The following is a 19,634-nucleotide window of genomic DNA, read 5'->3' as shown; positions in this document are numbered from 1 at the left end:
GCTGAAAAATGGAAAGGAGACACTTGATTTTGTTACCTGTCACTGCTTTGGAGCAGCTCCTCTATCTGTTTGATTGGAAGATAAGAATATGCATGTGCGTGCATGCATGCACACGTGAGATCCCTTTCATCAGGGGGTGAGCTCTGCTAAAATGTGATCTAACCTGAATTACAATGTAAAAATTTGCAGCCTCCCTACCTTTATTTTCTGCCTTTTTTAGAATTTGAGACTTTTTTTAAATCTTTAGGCACATATTCAGTAGTCTTTGAGGCGTGCATTTCTTCCATTTGCTTTTCAGATTTCTAATGTAGAGTAATTGCCTGTTTTGTCTTCTAAAAACTTACATTTAGAAATTTTAATGAATCCCTAAAACATTAATAAAGAGTACAGACATGCCTGTGCCTGCTTCTTCCTTTCCATTTTCTAGGTTGCACTGCAGTAAGAGCAGGATCAAGGTCTTCAAAGAACAGGGCTGATTAAACTGAAAACTATATTTTTATAGTCCTCTCCTTCTGTAATCTAATGAAACCTTTACATTCTGTACTAGACACAAGGAATATATCAAGGAGAAAAAAAGATCAAAACAAAAAGGGTTAGATAGACTGTGTTTTCATGCAATTTTACATGTTTTACCCCAGAGGCAAAGCAGAGGGTTTTTTAACTCAGTAATACCTCATGATCTGAGCAAGTGCTCAGTGCCCTGGCAGCCATGTCCACCTGCAGCTTGGGATACTTCTGCTGTCCTGGAACACAAAAACTAGATATCCTCAGGTTGCTGGGGAAGAGAAAGCTGGGGCTGAATTCTGGTCTAGCTTGTGATCTCCATAAGGAGGGAAGCACATGAAAGGGTGGAGGGAAATGCAGCAGCTGATGCAAGGCCATTGAAAGGCAATTTTCATGAGGCTGACTCTAGACCAAGAAAGCATCCAATGCCAAACACCAGGAACAGCTGAAGCAGGTTGTACACTGTTGATAATTATATTGTCCATGGCAATGTTGCCTATCCAAATACAATTTGAAACAAAAAAACCCCAAAACCAATGGGTGTGAAACTTTAGAGGCAACTAGTTGCTACAGATTAATCAAGTGTATACAAATGAAATTTTAACCAGGAAAATCACAGGTCTTGAAGATACCTAACCGTAAATAAACATTGGTGCTGAAGACTTAGCATGAAGTACTGCCTGATTTACGGATTATTGAGTGCAATATAATCACAAATGGGAAAGTGATGAGATAAAACACTTAAGCATCAAGGGGAAAACAGATAAAATGAAAACCAGTAATATGTGTAGTAAATCTGATTAATGAAGAGGGCTAAGACAAATATTCTACATTGATGACAGAAAGAAAATTGTGTAAACATGAAGACAGTGCTACCTGTATTTTCTTAGCCTTCAAGAAGTTCTTTTAAAGAATTAACAACTAATAGAAAATTAATGCCTCAAAGACTAAAAAAATGAGTGTGTTTATTTTAAAAGCCAAAAAGACACAGAAAACAATTTTGTTGTTTGTAAATATGAAATATGAGTGATGAGAATGAATGAAAAAGAAATGACTGAGGATAGCTGGAGAAGGCAGTAGATATATCAGCTCAGTAAGATGCATTAAAACTGGACCGCTTTGTTTTACATCTCAAGGACAGCAAGGTTTTCTATAAAAGATGTGGCTAAATTAAAACTTTAATTAAACAAGTAATGTATGACAGATGTACTTGACCCCTTAACCAAACTATCAGTAATTTGGTACAGGCTTCAAAGCAAGTAAAGACCTGAGCTGTATCCAGGCCAAGAACTTCTCTAGAAACTCCCAAAGGGGCAGAGTGACCCAGAGAGCCTCAATGGACTTGAGCTTGGAACACAGACTGTGTGAGTCATGCATGCATAGCAGGTGGCTTTTCCAAGGGTCTTTATCAAAGAACAAAGAAGGCTGTGGGTACAAGGAGGTTCACACATACCCTTCCTCCTGTATTAAAGTTGACTGCAAGCCAACCACTTTATCTCATGGCTTTGACAGCATCAGGGAGCCACCTCAGGGAGCTCTCCCTGCTGGGCAGTGTGACTGACCTCCCCTTGCCCTGGGACAACTCTCATGGTTATTCCTTGAGGCAGAGACTTTTCTACAAACAACCAATCTGGATGAGTCCAATTTGAATTCTCTAAACTGCAACTGGACTGCACAGCAGTGATTCTCCCCTGGAAATGAGACTCCTCTCAAGGGCAGAGATTCTTTACCTGAGACTAAGAAATCCTTCCTTACCCAAGGTGGAGAGACCCCTTACTTATGGATCCTTGGTAAGTGGCTGGTGGCATGCTGAATAAACATTAATGAAATCCATGTAGTTAATTCCTTTAGGCATATGCCATAGTCCAAGTCTGAGGCTAAGTCTGGACCTAGCCACAGCTAAGCTCCATCAGGACTTTAGAAAGCAAAGGAGTCTGCTCTGCAACTCATGACCCATTGGGAGGGTCTACCTTACCCTTTGGCTCTTTGGTCAATGTGTAAATCATTTGAAATAGATTTGAACTTGATTTTCCTTTGTGCAATGTAGTAACTAATAGAGTGAACCTTGCCGTTGAACTTTACTGAGATACACTTTTATAAATTCATATTAAACCCACGCTTGTTAATACCTCTGACAGTGATTCTTCAGGCGATCTGAATCACTCATTTGTGACAAACTAGTGTAGTTGGCAGGATCCTAAATCAGGATCCATGGCATAATGCTACAGTTGTTTATGGCTATTAAAATGGTTTTCAAAGTGAACAAAATATATTCCACTGAGTTTGTAAATGGCCTAGAACAGAATACTAAAAAGTAAGAAGCAAAACCATCATTGACCATTTCAGCCAGTTACCCCTGGCTGCTGGGTGGGAGTGGCCCAGACAGAGGTGCCAAGCACAGCATGAAGTGCATTCTGTGCCTACTTTAAGAATTGCCAATCTCCCCTCCTCATAATGGCAAGTCATGCCATATGAAAAAGAAAAGGAGGATCTTTACCTTCATGTTAGTGCCATAAACTGAGTCTTACATGCCAGAGAATTGACTTGCTTTCCAGCCTGTCTCTGGTAGACTGCCCCTCCTTCTTGATAGAGCTTTCCAGTTTCTTTGTGACTATTCCATTATTCATAGCCAAATGCAAATATCAGAAAACTTACAAGATTAAAGCAAGAGTAAACCAGCTTAGTCAGGTATAACTGAACCTCTGAACTGCACCACAGAGTTTCCTTCATGCATAACTCAAATACTGGTTCTAAGGCTCCTGTGGAAGTTCACCCTGTTGTAAAAGTTGCAACTGAAGTGCCACTGCAAGAGCCTTCTCTAACCAAATGACTTCAGTGACACTAGTTGAGCTTGCAAAGTGTTTAGGGAGTATAAAGAGGAACCATGGGGAAAGGTGTAATAAACAATATCCATGTCTGTTACTTGCACTACAGTGTTTATAGCTGGCATTGCATCACCTCTTTCCTTCAGAAGTAGGATAAGTAGTTCAAAGCACATGTAACAGGTAAAGAACTCAAAAGAGTGTATTAAACCATCTTTTTCTGTTGTTGTTGTGTGGTGGTTTTGTTTACCTGCATGAGAAGCAGGTATTTCCAAATTGTGATTTTTTAAAAAATGTCCTTCTCATTTGTTGTGCAGGCACATCTGTTAAAGCATCGAGCTTAATTTAGGAGCTAAACTCAAAAAGATTAGGCTTTAGGAACTAAAGTTACAAGTTGCCCCTTGTAATTCCTCAGCTATGGACTTTACCAAGTAGTGTCCCTAAAGGAATTCATAGTACTGAGTATGTGCATTTAAAACCATTATAAATTATTAAAATTATGAATTAATTACTACATTATTATGAACCATTAAAAATTATAGGGTTAAAAAGCCCCTAGTGTATCACATTTACAACTGCAATTTAGAATGTTGGGCGTTTGTTTGGTTTTGCAAAACCTGTCACACATACACACAGAGGGCAATGGCACAATTTAAATTATTATCCAGGTACCTCAAAGCTTTAGTTCATTTGCAGGTGATTTATAGCAGCATAAACCCTAACAACTTACAAATCAGGGCATCCTACTGTGTTTTTAGATAACTAGCACACTTCTGTGAAATATATTGCAGGTTTTGTTCCTTTTCGTCCTCTCCATTTAAATACTATAGGAGCAGTTCACAATCATTTAAGAAAATTACTAACTCTCCTCTTAAATAAGAAATTAAAATAGCTGTAATGAATTACTATTTATACTCACTTGATATAATACGGCACTTTGTTTGGTGAGATTGCCCTCTCCCAGGGGCCTTGGACAGAAGCTGTTAACAACAAACAAACAAACAAATAAATAAATAAGTAACTGCACACATACATACAAACATACCTAGAAGAGAAACGTGGAGGTCAAACAGGAAAGACAACGTTAATCTCTAGAATTACAATTTTACACTCGGCCACGTTGATACAGGTCTGTTTGCTCAGTTGCCCGTGAAGGCAGGAAGGATTAACCTGCTGTTCTGAAACTTCTGTCCTAATCTGAGAGAAATTGAACTCATTCAGCTGCAAAGATAAATACAAAAACTCCTTGAAAGCTAAGCTCACAAAACAGATATGAAGCAGAGCAAGCAACATATCTTTCTGGTGTGCTCTCTTGTAGGATTCGTCCTGCTAAGGTGCTTGACTGGGTTCTCTTCTATTTCTTTCCTTGTGTGGTCAGCACTTCCCATCCTTCTAAGAACAGAATTAGGCACTTGTTTACATTTTATATTGAGTGAAACTACACTGAGAGACCATCTAAGTATTTTCTTTGTTGTTATTCTCTTGCTGACTTGTTCTAAATGGTGGAATTTTTTTTTTTTTTATTTCTCCACATTAATAATTGTGTCTTACTGTCTTCCAGTAACAGCAAATAATGGAGAAAATGACAGTATGATCACAACAAATAGAGAGGAAATAACTTTGCTCACTCTTGGCTATCATGGTGTTATACATCAACATCAGCTTACAAGACAATGAAAATGTTTTGCAAAAGAAGTTTTTATAAAACTCATTTGAGAAAATAATTATAAATTATTTTTTATTAGAGGCAGAGATAATTTATAGTTTAGGCCATAATCAGGGAGATAATTTTTTATTAGGCGTTTCTTATCTGTCAAACAAATTAGAACCAAGAATTTTCTTTCTTTAATACAATTATTAGAACTGAAAACATATGAAAAGTAATCTAATGGAGAGAAAAAAAAACTGTTTGCATCACCCAGTATAACCCTTCTTTTTAGTGACCCCTGCTGTTCACAAAGGAAAGCAACTGTTACCAGGACAACTAGGAATTAGCTTCTTGACCGTTTGGCTCTATTTATTTTTCCCTCTGTTACTCAAAATAGATACTTTAAAAATGCCACTCCCAACCTGCTTTATCAAAATCAACAAATCACAATCCATACAAATAACAACTACCAATATACATATTTCGTCTATTTTGTACCAGAAGTCAGTCTGTTGAATGAAGTATAGTTTCTCTCTCTTGCCCACATATTGGAGTATGGACAAGAGTTTGAGAAAGGAGATGAAATGTGTTTTCCAAATGGCTGTATAGGGAAATCTCACTACTTTTGCACGTGAATTGTGAAGAAGGGTTGGAGGGAGACTAGGGATTCCACCAAGGAGACACAAATCAGCCATGGGAGAAACTGGTGCCATTATAGATAGTCTTCCGGAGAGGAGAAGGAAGAGCTGGTGGGAGCCAGGATACGGGCTGGGGAGAGGGTGAATGAATTTCATATAAATTTTGGACAATGCTAAGAAGTAGGGAAAGGAAGGAATATGTTTGGAAGAATCATAGAATGCTTAGGGTTGGAAGGGACCTTTAAGATCATCTAGTTTCAATTTGCTCACCAAGGGCAGGGAATCTCCTATTAGACCAGATTAATAAAAACCTCAACCACAATGGGGAGTCCACACCCTCTCTGGACAACCTTCCAGTGCCTCACCACTCTTGCACTAAAGAATTCCTTCCCAACACCCAATCTCAATCTACCCTCCTTCATCTTAAGTTTGTTTCCCCTTTTCCCATCACTACATGCCCTTGTGAAAAGTCTGTCTCTATAAATATGATAATCCTGTTTCAGATTGCTGGTGGCCAAGGAGTTCCAAAAATTCTACCTCAGCATCTCTGCACATTCTGCTGTTGCCTCCAACCCCCAGCCAGCCATCTGTAGCTGAGCTGAGTGTCATTGCTTTCCTATTACTTACATTTACACAGATTCATGTTCTTAAAAGAAGAAAAGTAAATTTCAAAGGTATGAACCATGAGAATCAGTAATTCTCAAAATGTGCAAGAAACAGAATTTTAATTACAAGTGTTAGATCTCTTGGAAAACTAGCACAGTGCACTGCCATTGAAGTCTGTAGCATGACCCATGAAAACAGAACCAAAAAAAAACCCATATGTACTTTCAAATACAAATACTCAAATATACACCTCATTTATATATGATCAAATAATCCCTCTTGGGCCAGGCACTGCCCTTTGGTTCTGTGTTTGTAGACCGCATGGCTGAAGAGCTGTGGAGGCCAAGGCTGCTGTCCATTGAGCTGCTTGTCCTGGTAGCACAAGCTGCAGCTGCTCAGTTTCTGTTCTCTGCTACAGCCTCAAAGGATGTAAAGATACAATCTGTTATGTGATTTGTAGAAATGTAAAAAGTATAAAAAATAGAATATCATGTAATGTTTTGATGCTAAAAATTTCAAAATAACTATTAACCCCATTTTCAGGTTCATACAAAATTCTTAACCATGATGCTTAAATATTCTTTCTACTTGTAAGAAGAAAAACTGATGTAAAGAGAGAGAGATCACAATTTCATTTTACACTATCAGTTACTATGTGATTTCTTTACATGCTTTCATTCAGTAATTCTAACCTAATGTGTGCTAATATGTGGTTCATCAACCAGTTCTAAAATGCTTACTCAGTGACAATTGTAGGGTTCTTACCCGTGGCAAATGGCATTGTCTGAGGAATAAGTCAAATCAGATTACACTAAATTATCATTTTTGAAAACAAAATACCCTTCAGTATTAACTAAAAATTGACCTTGTTGCATATTTCTCTCCCGAGCAATCATTAATATTCCCAATGGGAATGCTATCAAGTTACAGTTGTTCCACTTTAAGATTTGTTTTTAATTCAATAGCTAAAGGACAGAATAGAATGCTGCATATTTTTCAGAAGATGTATTTCATCTGTTGCTTCTGAATTAATCTGGGTAAAAGCTTTGCAGTCATAACTTATTATCACAGAATCTTACATATGATAGTGTTCTTGATCCATTAGAAGAGGAACAAATACTTTTGCTTTCATGAGAGCTCAGTGCTATAGGAATAACAAACAATTCTGTGATATTCTGCATAATTGGATTTAGTATTCCTTCAAGAGGTTGCTGTGAAGCTGTCTATAATACACTTCTGGTTTCCTGGATGATTCTAACCTTGCATAAATTTGAGTTGACAAAAAGTTCAGTACTTTTTACAGCTATACACAGAGAACAATCATTTCATTTTTGGCAGAAGCCCAGAAGCTGAGACCAGCAGTTTCTTATCTTTGGTTATCAGTACAGGTTTACTGTCCATTACAAAACTAGTACAGGTAAATGGTTAAGTCCACCTAAATGTCTTGCTAGCAAAGACTTTTTTAATATGTATGCTGGAGTATCCCTGTGTGCTACAGCACTCAAGAAGCAGACATTTCCTGTTTGCTGAGAGTAATTCCAAAGTGTTTTGTTGCTTGAGCTTGCACAGTGTAAGAACCCATTACCAGACACCCAGCTACTTTCAATGATGTTGTGACTGCAATTAAATACCACCACGAAATACAGGGCATTTTAAGAGTGAATTTAAATTTCCCTACACTTTATTTGCATTGACATACATTATAATGGTTACCTAATTTTTAAGTTTTATTCCTTTCTGTAGGTGATCTAAGAGCTGAGACTTGTTTTGCCTGTGAACACAGTTCTTGATGGTAAGTCAACATTCTTACTTGTTGGCAGAATGTATAGTGAAATGGTGGCATGCTGGCTCTCTGAACTTCAGTACTGTTTTAATCTGTGCAGGGATCTGAATGAAATATTAAACAGGATGATAGTAATTGATACTACAAAAAATAATCTCATAAATATTTCACTTTAGCACTGCAAACATAATGAAAAATACATGTATGTTCACCAATGGTAAACTATTTCTCCTTCAAAGAGTAAATTTGGTATGTCCACATTTAAATGTTACTCTCAGTGGTCCTTATTTAAATAGTCAGCACAGACTTTTAGTCACCATATCAGTGTACTTTTTCAGTTATAAATTAAAAAAAAAAATCCTTTGACTTAATTTTCACTAAGGGGTTTTGGACAGAAACCACAAAGGAACATTGTGTAGTGTTCATACTCTGTTACGTATATCCTGTCAACTACTTTTTTCTCACTTTGTTAGAAATTTATTGTATTTATTATATATTCATTTCAGCATCATGATAGTTAAAGATGAGCTCATTTTTACATTCCCATTATCTTGTTTAGTTGCCATTGGGTCTGTAACTCAGCAAGGTGCTGAATTATGTTCACATTTCACATATAATGATAATAATTCTCCGATTCAGCCTGGAAATTCTATCTGCATGACCTGTGTGACTTACACTGTTCTTATCTAGCATTATCATCATTAATACCTTAATACAAACATAGAGTTAACAAACTGTTTATTTATTCACAAAGTTTGTTTTGATGCCAATTATTTTCACTGCAGCAAAGTCTGAATTTGGTGACTTCAGATAAAGGCAGGGAGGGAGAAAAAAAATGATGAGATGATCTTTACATCAGAAAATACTCTGATTCCCCAAGAATCATAAATTCCCATCTGTATAAGCTACCTTAACTTTTGAAAGAAGATTCATTGAGTAATACGTTTTTATTATTTTCAGATAACACATTACAAATGAGAAAATACTGCTCTCCAGAGATTATAAGGAGGTCATGCTTTTCCTCCTTAGAGAATATGCTAAAGCAATATTTCCCCACCATAATCAGTTCATGATGCAGGCTGGCAGGATGCCACCTCCAAAATGTGTATCTGCATGGCAGTGACACAATAGAAGCATTTGCATAACCTGCAAGCTCTTTGAGATCCTTTGCAACTAATGTCACTAATGTCACCTGTAAAAGATAGCGGTTTTTTATTCAGCAAAGATTTAGATTGATTTCTAAATTATGTGAATTTTTTATTGTTCTAGGTAAGACTGATGAACAATCAGACCAAGTCGTGTAGCACTGAGGTCTAATATTGCATGAGGTAGCTGAGAAACCGATGTCAGAATACATCAACCACTCAGCTGAGAAGCTACAAGGCAAAAACATCAATCCAAACCTGCCTTTTGTAAGGTCTACACAGCTTGAGGTCTATTCTTCTCCAAGCCCCAGCTGCCCATGGGGATGGATTCATGGGCATTTTGGAAATAGAGAGCCCTCTCCTAGCTTGGATTCTGCCCTTCTTAAGTCCACCCTGGAACATCGTCAGCACTGACTGTCGCTGTAGCACATGTGCAGATGTTTACCAAATGCACCATATTTAGAACATGTGTAACCAGAGAAGGAGTCATCTTCAATGATTAAAAATCTCTAAGAAGAGATTTTTAGTCATTAAAAAGTTCAACATGTGATCAGAGTCAATTATGACAGTCATTTTAGAAGAGTTAAAAGAGGCTTTTCCATCCTGCATTTCCTGCTGGAATATTTATGGCCAACTTCAGATTTATCATCTGCAGCTTAGGGCCAACACTATATGGTAAGACCTAAATAATGCACACCTTTAATCATGAACAGTGTTTCCAGAAGTTTCCAAGTGCCACTTTGTATTGTGAAATATAAAATCCATCTAATGCTCATTTTCTTAAATGTCACACGACTGTAAAATGGAAAAAATACAAGAATCTATATTGCTTTAATAGCAGAACACTGAATGAAATAGAGCAAAGAAATATAGAGTTTATAATGGCCCACATACCCCAAGATACAGGTACTCCACTTTGCTAACTTCTGTTGCACTCTTATGCTCTTAAAAATGGAGTCACTAAAACTGGTTGATCAAATGAGGTTATAAAATGACCTAATCAAATTGGTGGTGATTTTTGGCAAATGAAATTAGATAAATAGAAAAATAAATCTTTGGTAAATATTCCATGTCTCACATAACAGAACAGAAAAATTCTGATATACATATATAGAATATCCCTGTCGTATCCTAGTCCTGGAGCTTGACAACAAAGGATGTCCTAAACTGAACACAACATACAACTCATGACAACATGGGAATGTTGTTAAATTCACCTCAGTTAAACTTGGCAGGGTGAAAAAAATTTGGGGGGTAAGAATCAATCTTAGCAACATACTAATTCAGAGAATGGACAAAAGTATAATAGACAATAAATAGGCATCTTTTGAATCTTATTAAGAGCAAAAAATAGTATTTGTTTACTTAAATTATGTAGCATTACAGAATATAGGATATTCTGCCACCCAAGGATAAATTACAGAAATTAATTAGGCTGCTATAAAAAAATAAGATAGCATATCTCCTACTCGCTGCCTTCAAAAAATCCCTCTCTTCTTTAAAATAAATATTATACAGCATTTTTAAAGAGATGACATATTAAAGCCAAGAGCACAAGAGAGTTAGAATTATTATTTGGATTATTTTCAACTCCATTGTAAAATATTTTTTACTGGAACCTTTCGTTTCCCCCAAACAAAAAATATTAATTACAAGGAAAAATTTCTTCCTTCTGAGTGAAGGGAGGGGGAGAACATCATCATTTGAAAATTGAGTTTACAATTTTTTTCAGAAATTTGTATTCCAATGTACTGTATAGATAGGATCACTTAGCATAAAAGTGTGGAAAAGAGAAAAATATAAATATAAAACTTGAATTCAATAAATACTATTTAATTGCAAATAAAAAATGTTATTAAGATTTATAGAGAGATTTTTGTGGTTTTCCTGAGAATAATGCATAATGAAAAAAATGAAAGCTCACTGTAAAATTAATTCTACTAACTTTATTCCAAAAGTAACCGTAAAGATAATATCTCAAAATACGGCAATGTTTTACTACTCTTAAAGAGCTTTAGCAGTCAGGCCAAGGCAAGCACTATCAAAAGCTGTAGCTATGGCCATGATATTTTAAACAAGGGAGAAATGGACTGAAGGCATTTTCTCCTAACTTTAAACCTGATATATACATCACACAAGTCTTGAGGTGGAATTGGTGCCCAGTGTTCCTAGAAATTCACCATGATAATCACAATGGCAAGACCTGTGAAGTGTATTTGGTTTTGTTGGTACTTGGCTACTTTTTCCTTTTTCAGAAGCACATGTACTTCCTTTACATTTATATTGAAGTAGAAAAAAGTTTTCTAGCAATCAGGCTCCTCTAGCTAATATGACCATATTTAAATGTTTATAATATTTGAGTACTTTTGTTAGATACATTTAAATACAATAATAAAATCCCTTTGCTTTCAGAGAGTTCAGAGAGTTCTCACAGTTAGGCTGATTTCTTTGTGTCCACTTAGCCTCTGTCTTTATTCTACTCCCAGGCAATATTTTCTATTCAAAACATTTCCTGTGATATCTAAAAATATTAAACCACTTTTCCAAAGGACATGGATGGATGGATGGACATGGTCTTCAATGTTTGCTTGTCAAAAGTATCTCTGAAAGACAATATGATATAATGCATGCAGTGACAAATAAAAGAGAAAGATACAGTTGCTTGCACTGGAAAATAATCCACCAGATGGATGGGTAAAGTGTCCTAAGAGTCATAGAGCCCTCTCATTTTTAGACTTGGATGTTTCAATTAGCAGGATTTACTCTTTTAAAGACATCTGCCTGTGCAAGAAACAGCTTCCCTAGTCTTTGCTTTGTATAATAATCTGAAAACTCAGAGAAGTGAGTACTTCTCTCCTAATTCGAAGGAATTCAGAGCCACATCTCCAGTTTCTCAGGAGAGTGGCCTAAATAACTGAAGGAAAACACAAAGGCACAGAAATAATAAGAAAAAGACTCAGATCTGAACCTGAATAGCTCTGAGTTTATCCTGAGAAGGAGAGACCTAGGATACACAGCCCAAACCTGTGACCTTATTTTTTATTTTTAAGCAACAATTATCTGCTATAAATTGCAGCAGATGCACTCTGATCACTTACAACACAAACTGGTGGCTCCAGCATTTGTCATCTTTCTGTTTCTGAATGAAAGCTGCTAAGGCTGCCTCATCCTGTGTTGAATTAATTGCTGCTCTTACTTACAAGTCCAAAACTGAAAAGCAAAGTGAGGTATCCTGTTAGGTATCTCCAGGTCCTAGCACAAATTTTGTTATGAGGATTTAACAGTCTGGTACTGACATATGCAGGCAGCAAAAGCTCATAGCCTGGGAAATGTGATTCACTAAATTTTAGCTATGGGAATATCAACTGTTTAGCCTTGCAAACCTAAATATTCTTTCTTTTCCTTGTATTCCCAGTTTTGTTCATGTTGATGCAAGTCCTTGTTGTCTGAGCTTGCAAACCACTGGAATCTTCCAGTCATAATCTTAAGTAATTGCCAGTTATATTGTGAGCACTGTTTCATGCAGTCACTTCACTGACATGCTATACTTACTAAAAGATGGCTCATACTGGGGCTGCACAGTAAATTACAAGGTTTGCTCATGGTTTTAAAAGATGTAACACCTATTTTTCAGCAATCACCAGCAATGCACATGAATGAACAATCACCAGCAATGCACATTAAGTATGAGTGATTGCTGAATAGCACTGCAAATGATATTAGAAACAATCTGACATCAATGCTACCTCTCATTTATTGCATATCAAAAAGAGTAATAACTATTGTGACATATACAGGTGGGTCTTCCAACAAGAGACAATGAATCCCAATTTTTGTGAGAGGCAGAATCACAGAGAAAAATAAAAGTGAAATCAAAACAGTAAAATTATTCCAGAGGAGTCACTGAAGACTCCAAAGCTGGCATTGTGTATAAAATTTGCAGATATTCTTTTCACACCTCAGTTACTGTATATAATTCCCAAATTAAGCACCACCATCCATGAAAGGATCACATATTTTTCTTGTAATTACTTTGCTAAATATTTACAAGTTTCTTTTTAATAGAAAGATTTTATTTTTACAGTGTTTTTACACCCTGATTTAGAGAATTCTTATTAAACAGCAAGTTCTTCAAAACTAACAAACTCACTCCAGGAATTCATGATATAAAGTTTTGCCCATGTAATAGATTTATCAGATGTATCTTAACTATTGTTGTGAATGCTGTGTGTCCTTGGCAAGGAATGAACTGAGCTGGGGCCGGGACTGACTCTGTGGACACTGGCAGAGCAAAATGAGTTTGGGGAAGCATGAAGGTCAGAAGCTCAAGGAGTGAGGTGAGAGAACCCATTAAAATGTAAAAGGCCTGGAGAGAGTCAAATTCATATGAAAAGTAAGGGCCAGCTTTGATAAGTCTTTTATACTGAATTTTGACTGTATTTTGACTGAAGCCTTAAAGGAGAGAGACACAAGTGGATCCCATTCTTTTGCCACTATCTCTTTAATTTACAACCAGGAAACATCTGAATTATCCCATGCCACTGCATTGATAAACACTGGCACTTGGTCATTTAAAAGATGAAAGAGTGGAAAAAGAATGTTGAACTGCATGAAAAGACAATGGAGAGAAACCGTCTCTAATTTAAAAATACCACAAATAAGAACTTTTTTTTTTTTTTTTGCTTTTACACTTCTTATCTCTCTAGCTCACACCTTCTTTCCAACCTCTTTCAGAAACAGCTCTATGAACAGCCCTTAGAACAGGCTGCAAGTGCTTAGAAACAGGGACAACCACTTGATTTCTTGCCTCACAGGGCATGACAAATATGAGGTCCCTGCATCACTCCCCCATTGCTTTTGTGCTAGGTTTTCAACAGCCCCATGCAGCTTCAGTTTCAAACAAGCAGAAAAACACAGATGATGCTATCATTTCTATGTATAAAATAATAAGCATATGAAAAAATTACCATGATTAGCAGATCATATTTATTTCTTTCAGACAGGAGAGAAATGTGATTCAGTCACTGATTTTATGTGACCTTGACTGCAGTACCAGCCTCTTTGCAGAACTATGTAAAGGTATATCAACTATAAAAGAATAATTTTTCATATAATAATATAAACAGATATTATTACTTGCACCTTAAGATGAGCAAGCATGTATGGAAGAGGGAAAGTTGATGCTCAGTAGGGAGGATGAACTGATTATTACTGGCATATAAACTAGATATTCAATAAGCAATAGATTGCTTATTTTTCTTACTGATTATAGCTTGCACTGATCTTGTATGTATCTCAGCTCCTTAGATAAAAATGCTTTATGAGTTTTGAGCTTATAAAATAAAACCATAAAAATTGCTATGATTAATATTTTTGCTGCTACTGCCACAGACTGATCAGCTTGGACTCTGTCTACCATGTACTGAAACCTTATTTACAAGCCATTAAATTCACCTTCATTTGACCTGCCTGATTCTGTTTGGCAGCCTTTATGTCTGACTTGTTCACCCTCAAAAGTACAGCTGCAGAAAAACCACTACTGCTGGATGACAAGGATTGTGTCACCCTCTCCTGCAGCGCTCTCTCTCCCATAGATGTGCTTCCATCCATGCAGGGAGGCAGCAGAGGTAGTAAAAAAGCACAAAAAGCATGTCAAAGCATGGTATTTTCCCTAGGCATAGTGATAGTACATGCTAGTGGATGTTTTTGGAATTTGATGCTTATGAAAGATGGGACTGATATATGTACTAGCAGTTTTCAGTGACTGAACTTTTAGACTTGGGAAGGATTCTGCAGAGCTTCAAATACCTAACTTTTGAATGCCAGGGTAACATTATGTATTTGCACACACATCTAAGAGAGAGAAAACAAATAAGCAAATACAAATGCCCATTTTTCTAAGTGAGAGTTGGACTATTTCCAAAATCAACATGTTTTCACCTGACTCCTTTTCCTGTGGTGATCCTTAAGAGGAATGAAGTGTCGAGAATGATGTGCACAATTTTCTGTCTCTAATTAGTTACAAAGAGGAATAATGTCTTACTGGTGGTGGGTGGGCTAAAAGAGGTGACTATCATAACACTGATCATCTTTTAGATTGATCTAGTTTAGCATTAATAAGGCAGAATGGGTCTAGCATAAACACACCTTGATCAGTGTTATAATGCAGTGCAGGTCACTCTAGTCTCTTCCAGGCTTGCTTCATTTACCCTACAAATTTATTCATTCACCAAGAATACACCATGAGTCACAAGGAAAAACAGGTATCTGTAAATATTGTGTTTATGTCACATATTCATAGCTCTTGCATGTTCAGTCTTGACAAGTCTGATTTGCAGTTATGTATATTGAGCTGATTAAAGTAGTCCCATTAATCAAGAATTAAAGAAAAGTGGGTTTGAAACAGAAATAATGAAAATAGGGCTTATTTCTTCATAGGATAATCATTTGTCAAAAGAAGGTTCAGGGTTGAATCAGCCTGCACTAGTCTTATATGGCACAACATCAACCTTGGCTTTGATTTTGCAGGACATCCTGCTGAGAATTTTCAGTTTCCCATTAAGTTCTTCAGTGGAAAAATGGTTAACTTATTAAAATTACAAGGCAGTATCAGCTGAAGAAAAGTTTGTCCTCTATCCCACTGTGAACGTAGCTGCGCAATAATAGTAACATCTATTTCTGATGTCTGGATAGCTTGTCCCTCTGCATGTAGGAGACCATTATCCTGTGACTGTGTTCTTTTCTGCTGATATAATCTCTTAAATAAAGCTTTACTGTTTACTCTCCTTAATTGAAGTACAATGGAAAAGACATGGCCTTTAAGAAGCTTCATTTTAGTCACTGCCTTGGAGCTTTGAAGGTGTTTCAAGTTGTCTTTCAGTGTACTTCAAAACATCCTTGATAAAAGAATGCGTGTGGAGGTGAAGTGGGAATTTTGCTGGCAATTATATTTTATGCAGAGTTGTAAAAAGTTTACTTAGCTGCCATTCTTCTGCCAACTTTCCCACCCTGGTTTTCATCCTCTCACTGCTCTGCTAACTGATCAAATCCTATAATTTTTTTTCTTGCATGTTTTGTTTTGTCCCTTTTTGAAGATGAATATGTCTTTAAACAAAATTTGTGTTGTTTTTGGGTTTGTTGGGGATTTTAATCCTTTCTGGGTTAAAACCATCAGAAACTCTTTTTAACATATTTTTAATTTGCTAGTCCTAAAGGGAACCACCAATGAAGATGAGCCTTGCAGAACTAGAAGGACAAAGAGACAGAGACTTGATAATGGCAGATGTTTTCCTTTTACTCTGGACCTGAACAATATGAAGTTATTTAACACTCCTCTGCACCCAGAGGAAAAAAAAAAAAAAAAGAAAAGAAAACAATTGCAATACAGTCTAAAATAGAAACTCATAACAACTAGCACATGGCTACAAAATTATCAATTCAATGTGTATGCAAACTGCAGAGGAAGAATGGTAAGTAAGAAATCACTCACTCGTAAGAAAATGCTGGGAAGTAGGGCCAAAATCCCTGTGAGCTTCATGCAGTTGCTTGATGCGCTCATCAACGGCCACCTGTTAAGAGAGGAGAAAAAAACTGACTCTTTTGTAGACAAGAAACAAAGAGCAATTATAATCAGATAATTTTTTTATTAGTGAACATTCAGTTTAAAATTAAGCAGTTTCCTGCAACAAATGTTATACTTCAGTCTTCAGACAAGATTAAGTGTGCCACTGGAAAAAAAGAAGGTAAAAAAAAGAGGTTTTTTTTCTGTTGTCCCCATCTTAACTGATGCTAGAAGAAGCTGAAAATGAACAGGCTGATAAATAAAGGTATAGCAAATTGGCCTGACATTATGTACCTGAAAATAGTATGACTGCTGCTTGTCAATATTGAAATCAGAATATCCATCTGTTAATACTTTTTCTAAAGTACTTTTGAAAGTACAGTATTATAAATCAGCACGTGAAAAGTAATCTCGTTTAATGTGGACAGGATAGCCATATTTTAACCAAGTGCTGAAATGAGGTTAACCAAAAGAGAGCAGCTGGTACAAACATTTTGCTGTTCTTTCAATTACTCAAACCTTCGCCCCTCAGCCCTTTCCTCAGAACAGTCCTTTGAAGAACGTGTTTCTAAGGTTTTGTTGGGTTGGTGTACTGCAATAGTTTAGGTCTTAGTTTAGGTCCAGTTTTTCAGTGGTTTAATAGACTGTTAGTTACATAAAAAGTTTTTGTCTCACTTCCTTGAACTCTTATGTTAAACTACGACACATGTGATAGGTAGATAATAAGAACTTTTACCTTTAAACAACTCAAATTTAAATGTTATCTCAGTTTATCAGCCCAATGTCATTCCACTCAGCATTGACAGGACAGAGCCCTCCACTCCACCATGGGGCCAGGGATTCCCCTGTCTCCTCCATGCTCCAAGAACACCAAACCAAACCAAATGGACTTTGATTACATTCTAGTTTTTGCATTGCTGTATTACAGATTTTCCCCTAAATATTGGCCTCTGAGCTGTTGCTGGGATACCTCATAAGTTAATACAATACCTCATAAGTTAACCCACCAACAAACTATAAGAAAACTTATAAAAGACAGAAGACACTTCATGATAACAGAGTTCCCCAGGTGACTGTTATTCGTGACAAAATCGAGACCCACAAAAAACTTGGTTTTTTCCTCTTATGGAGAAATCTCCATAACCTGAACAAGAGGGACTTCTCTCCCTAAGCAGACTAAAGAAAAACTATTTTAGAGGTAATTAACTATAAATTTTAGGTTTTGTTTCTTTACATTATCAATGAAAAAAAAAATTGTGGGGGGAGAAAAAGTATTCTGAAAAGTTTTTGTTTTATTCTTACTACCTTTTTTCCTTTTAGTTACTTGTAATAAAATTTTCTTTATACCCTTTTAAAGTTTTGCACCTACTTTACCTTTCTCCTAATCCTACCTCACAACGGGAAACAAACACATTAGTTAGGAAATCTCAAAATTAGTAAAATCTCAAATTAACAAACCAAAACCACTACAGACTGGTTTTATCTTTACTCTGGAAAATCTCAGTGAAGTGGAGTATTGAGCGAGTGGCCAAAAGGGGGTGGTTACAATAAGATTCCCTGGTGTATGAGTGACATCTACCAGTCTCTTTATAGCCTGTATGCTAGAGGGATGTCATTAAGTTAGACCTAAGAATAGGATTAGATAAAACAAGGAAAACATACTTGAAGGTAATGATAGAATAATTTTGAAATGCAATAAATACAGTAACTGACAGGATGCAAGTTCACTTAAATATTGCCTGTAAGAAAAAGTATTCCATCAACACTGGCAAAGCAGAAGGTAAGTGTATTTTAATTAGCCTAATTGTGATATATGTAACAAGGAAACAAATAGGTTGCACAAGTAAAAAGCACATTTTAAAACTTTCAGGAATTTTTTGGTTGGTGGTAGGGAGGAACTACTGTATAGTAACTGGGTATGATACAGTGAGAAGGGAAAAATTTAAAATTATAGAATTAATGAGCTATTTGATATGACTGTGTGTGTTTGCCAGATAACTCCTAGACCCCAAAATCTTGTTTAACTAAGCAACAGCAATTTAGTTCCAAGACATGATTTATTTGCTTACAATTTTAAAACTAACACTACAAGCAAAAATGCCCATTTGCTTTCTTTCCTCAGACCATTTTTCAGATGCTTTTCCTGCAGCTCCCTTCAGTTCTATGTCATCTTTTCTGGCTTCCCACTGAATTGCATGGACAGATGTTTCTGTTAAGCAGTGCTTCATACCGGGGACTGACTTTGAGCTTGAGTTCACACCCAATTCACTGTACAGATACAAGCTGGGGACGTCTGTAAGTGCACAGAAAACCACAAAAGGGCTGCTTCTGGTCATCAGTATAATTAGCTTAAGTACAGAATAATTAACTGATGTGCTATTATTTTTAACCAAGAAGTGATCTTTTAATGAAGACTAGAAAGATAATCTTATACATACCTAAACACATGAAAATAAAAAAAAAAAACACTGGAAAAATGTAATGAAAATGCATATACTCTTTAGAATTGTCTTAAAATTACCTCATAACATACTTATTTTATCATTAGGAAATATTGGTTAATAATGAAATATATGGCTCTTCCTTTATATTAGTACATATTTCCATTAAGTCAACCAGGATGGAAAAAGTTTTTGCTGGCATGAAGAATCCCTAAAGAGAACGAGAACTTTACAAGCACACAGTGGGGAGCAGTGTTTCATGTAGGAAAATTTCAACAGCCAAATAGTGGTCAGCAAAGAGCATGGGAACCCTTTAGTACACATGACCACTGCCAGCACACAGCCTATACAACTTCTGTAAGTGTGCTAAAACTGAGAATCCCAATCCCTTCAAAATATCCAGGTAACCTTTAAACTACACAAAATTATTAACCTGAATATTTTTAGCCATATATGGACATCAGCAAAATAAAATACCTTACACAC

General features: G+C 36.3%; 1 protein-coding gene across 4 annotated transcripts in view; it reads right to left on the bottom strand.

The window, feature by feature from the left end:
• Window positions 1-19,634, bottom strand: part of DMD (dystrophin) — a 567,421-nt gene that overhangs the window by 110,967 nt on the left and 436,820 nt on the right. For all 4 annotated transcript variants that reach the window (XM_053931535.1, XM_053931545.1, XM_053931553.1 and 1 more), the window contains 2 exons: window positions 16,636-16,714; window positions 4,246-4,306 (listed from right to left, as the gene is read on the bottom strand). In XM_053931535.1, the coding sequence (XP_053787510.1) occupies window positions 4,246-4,306; window positions 16,636-16,714 (140 nt within the window). The remainder of the gene's footprint in view (window positions 1-4,245; window positions 4,307-16,635; window positions 16,715-19,634) is intronic.

Source organism: Vidua chalybeata, chromosome 2 (genome assembly GCF_026979565.1).
Source record: "Vidua chalybeata isolate OUT-0048 chromosome 2, bVidCha1 merged haplotype, whole genome shotgun sequence".
NCBI classification, from domain to species: Eukaryota; Metazoa; Chordata; class Aves; order Passeriformes; family Viduidae; genus Vidua; species Vidua chalybeata.
Note: the sequence above shows the minus strand (reverse complement) of the source record. Positions and strands in the feature narration are given on the sequence as shown.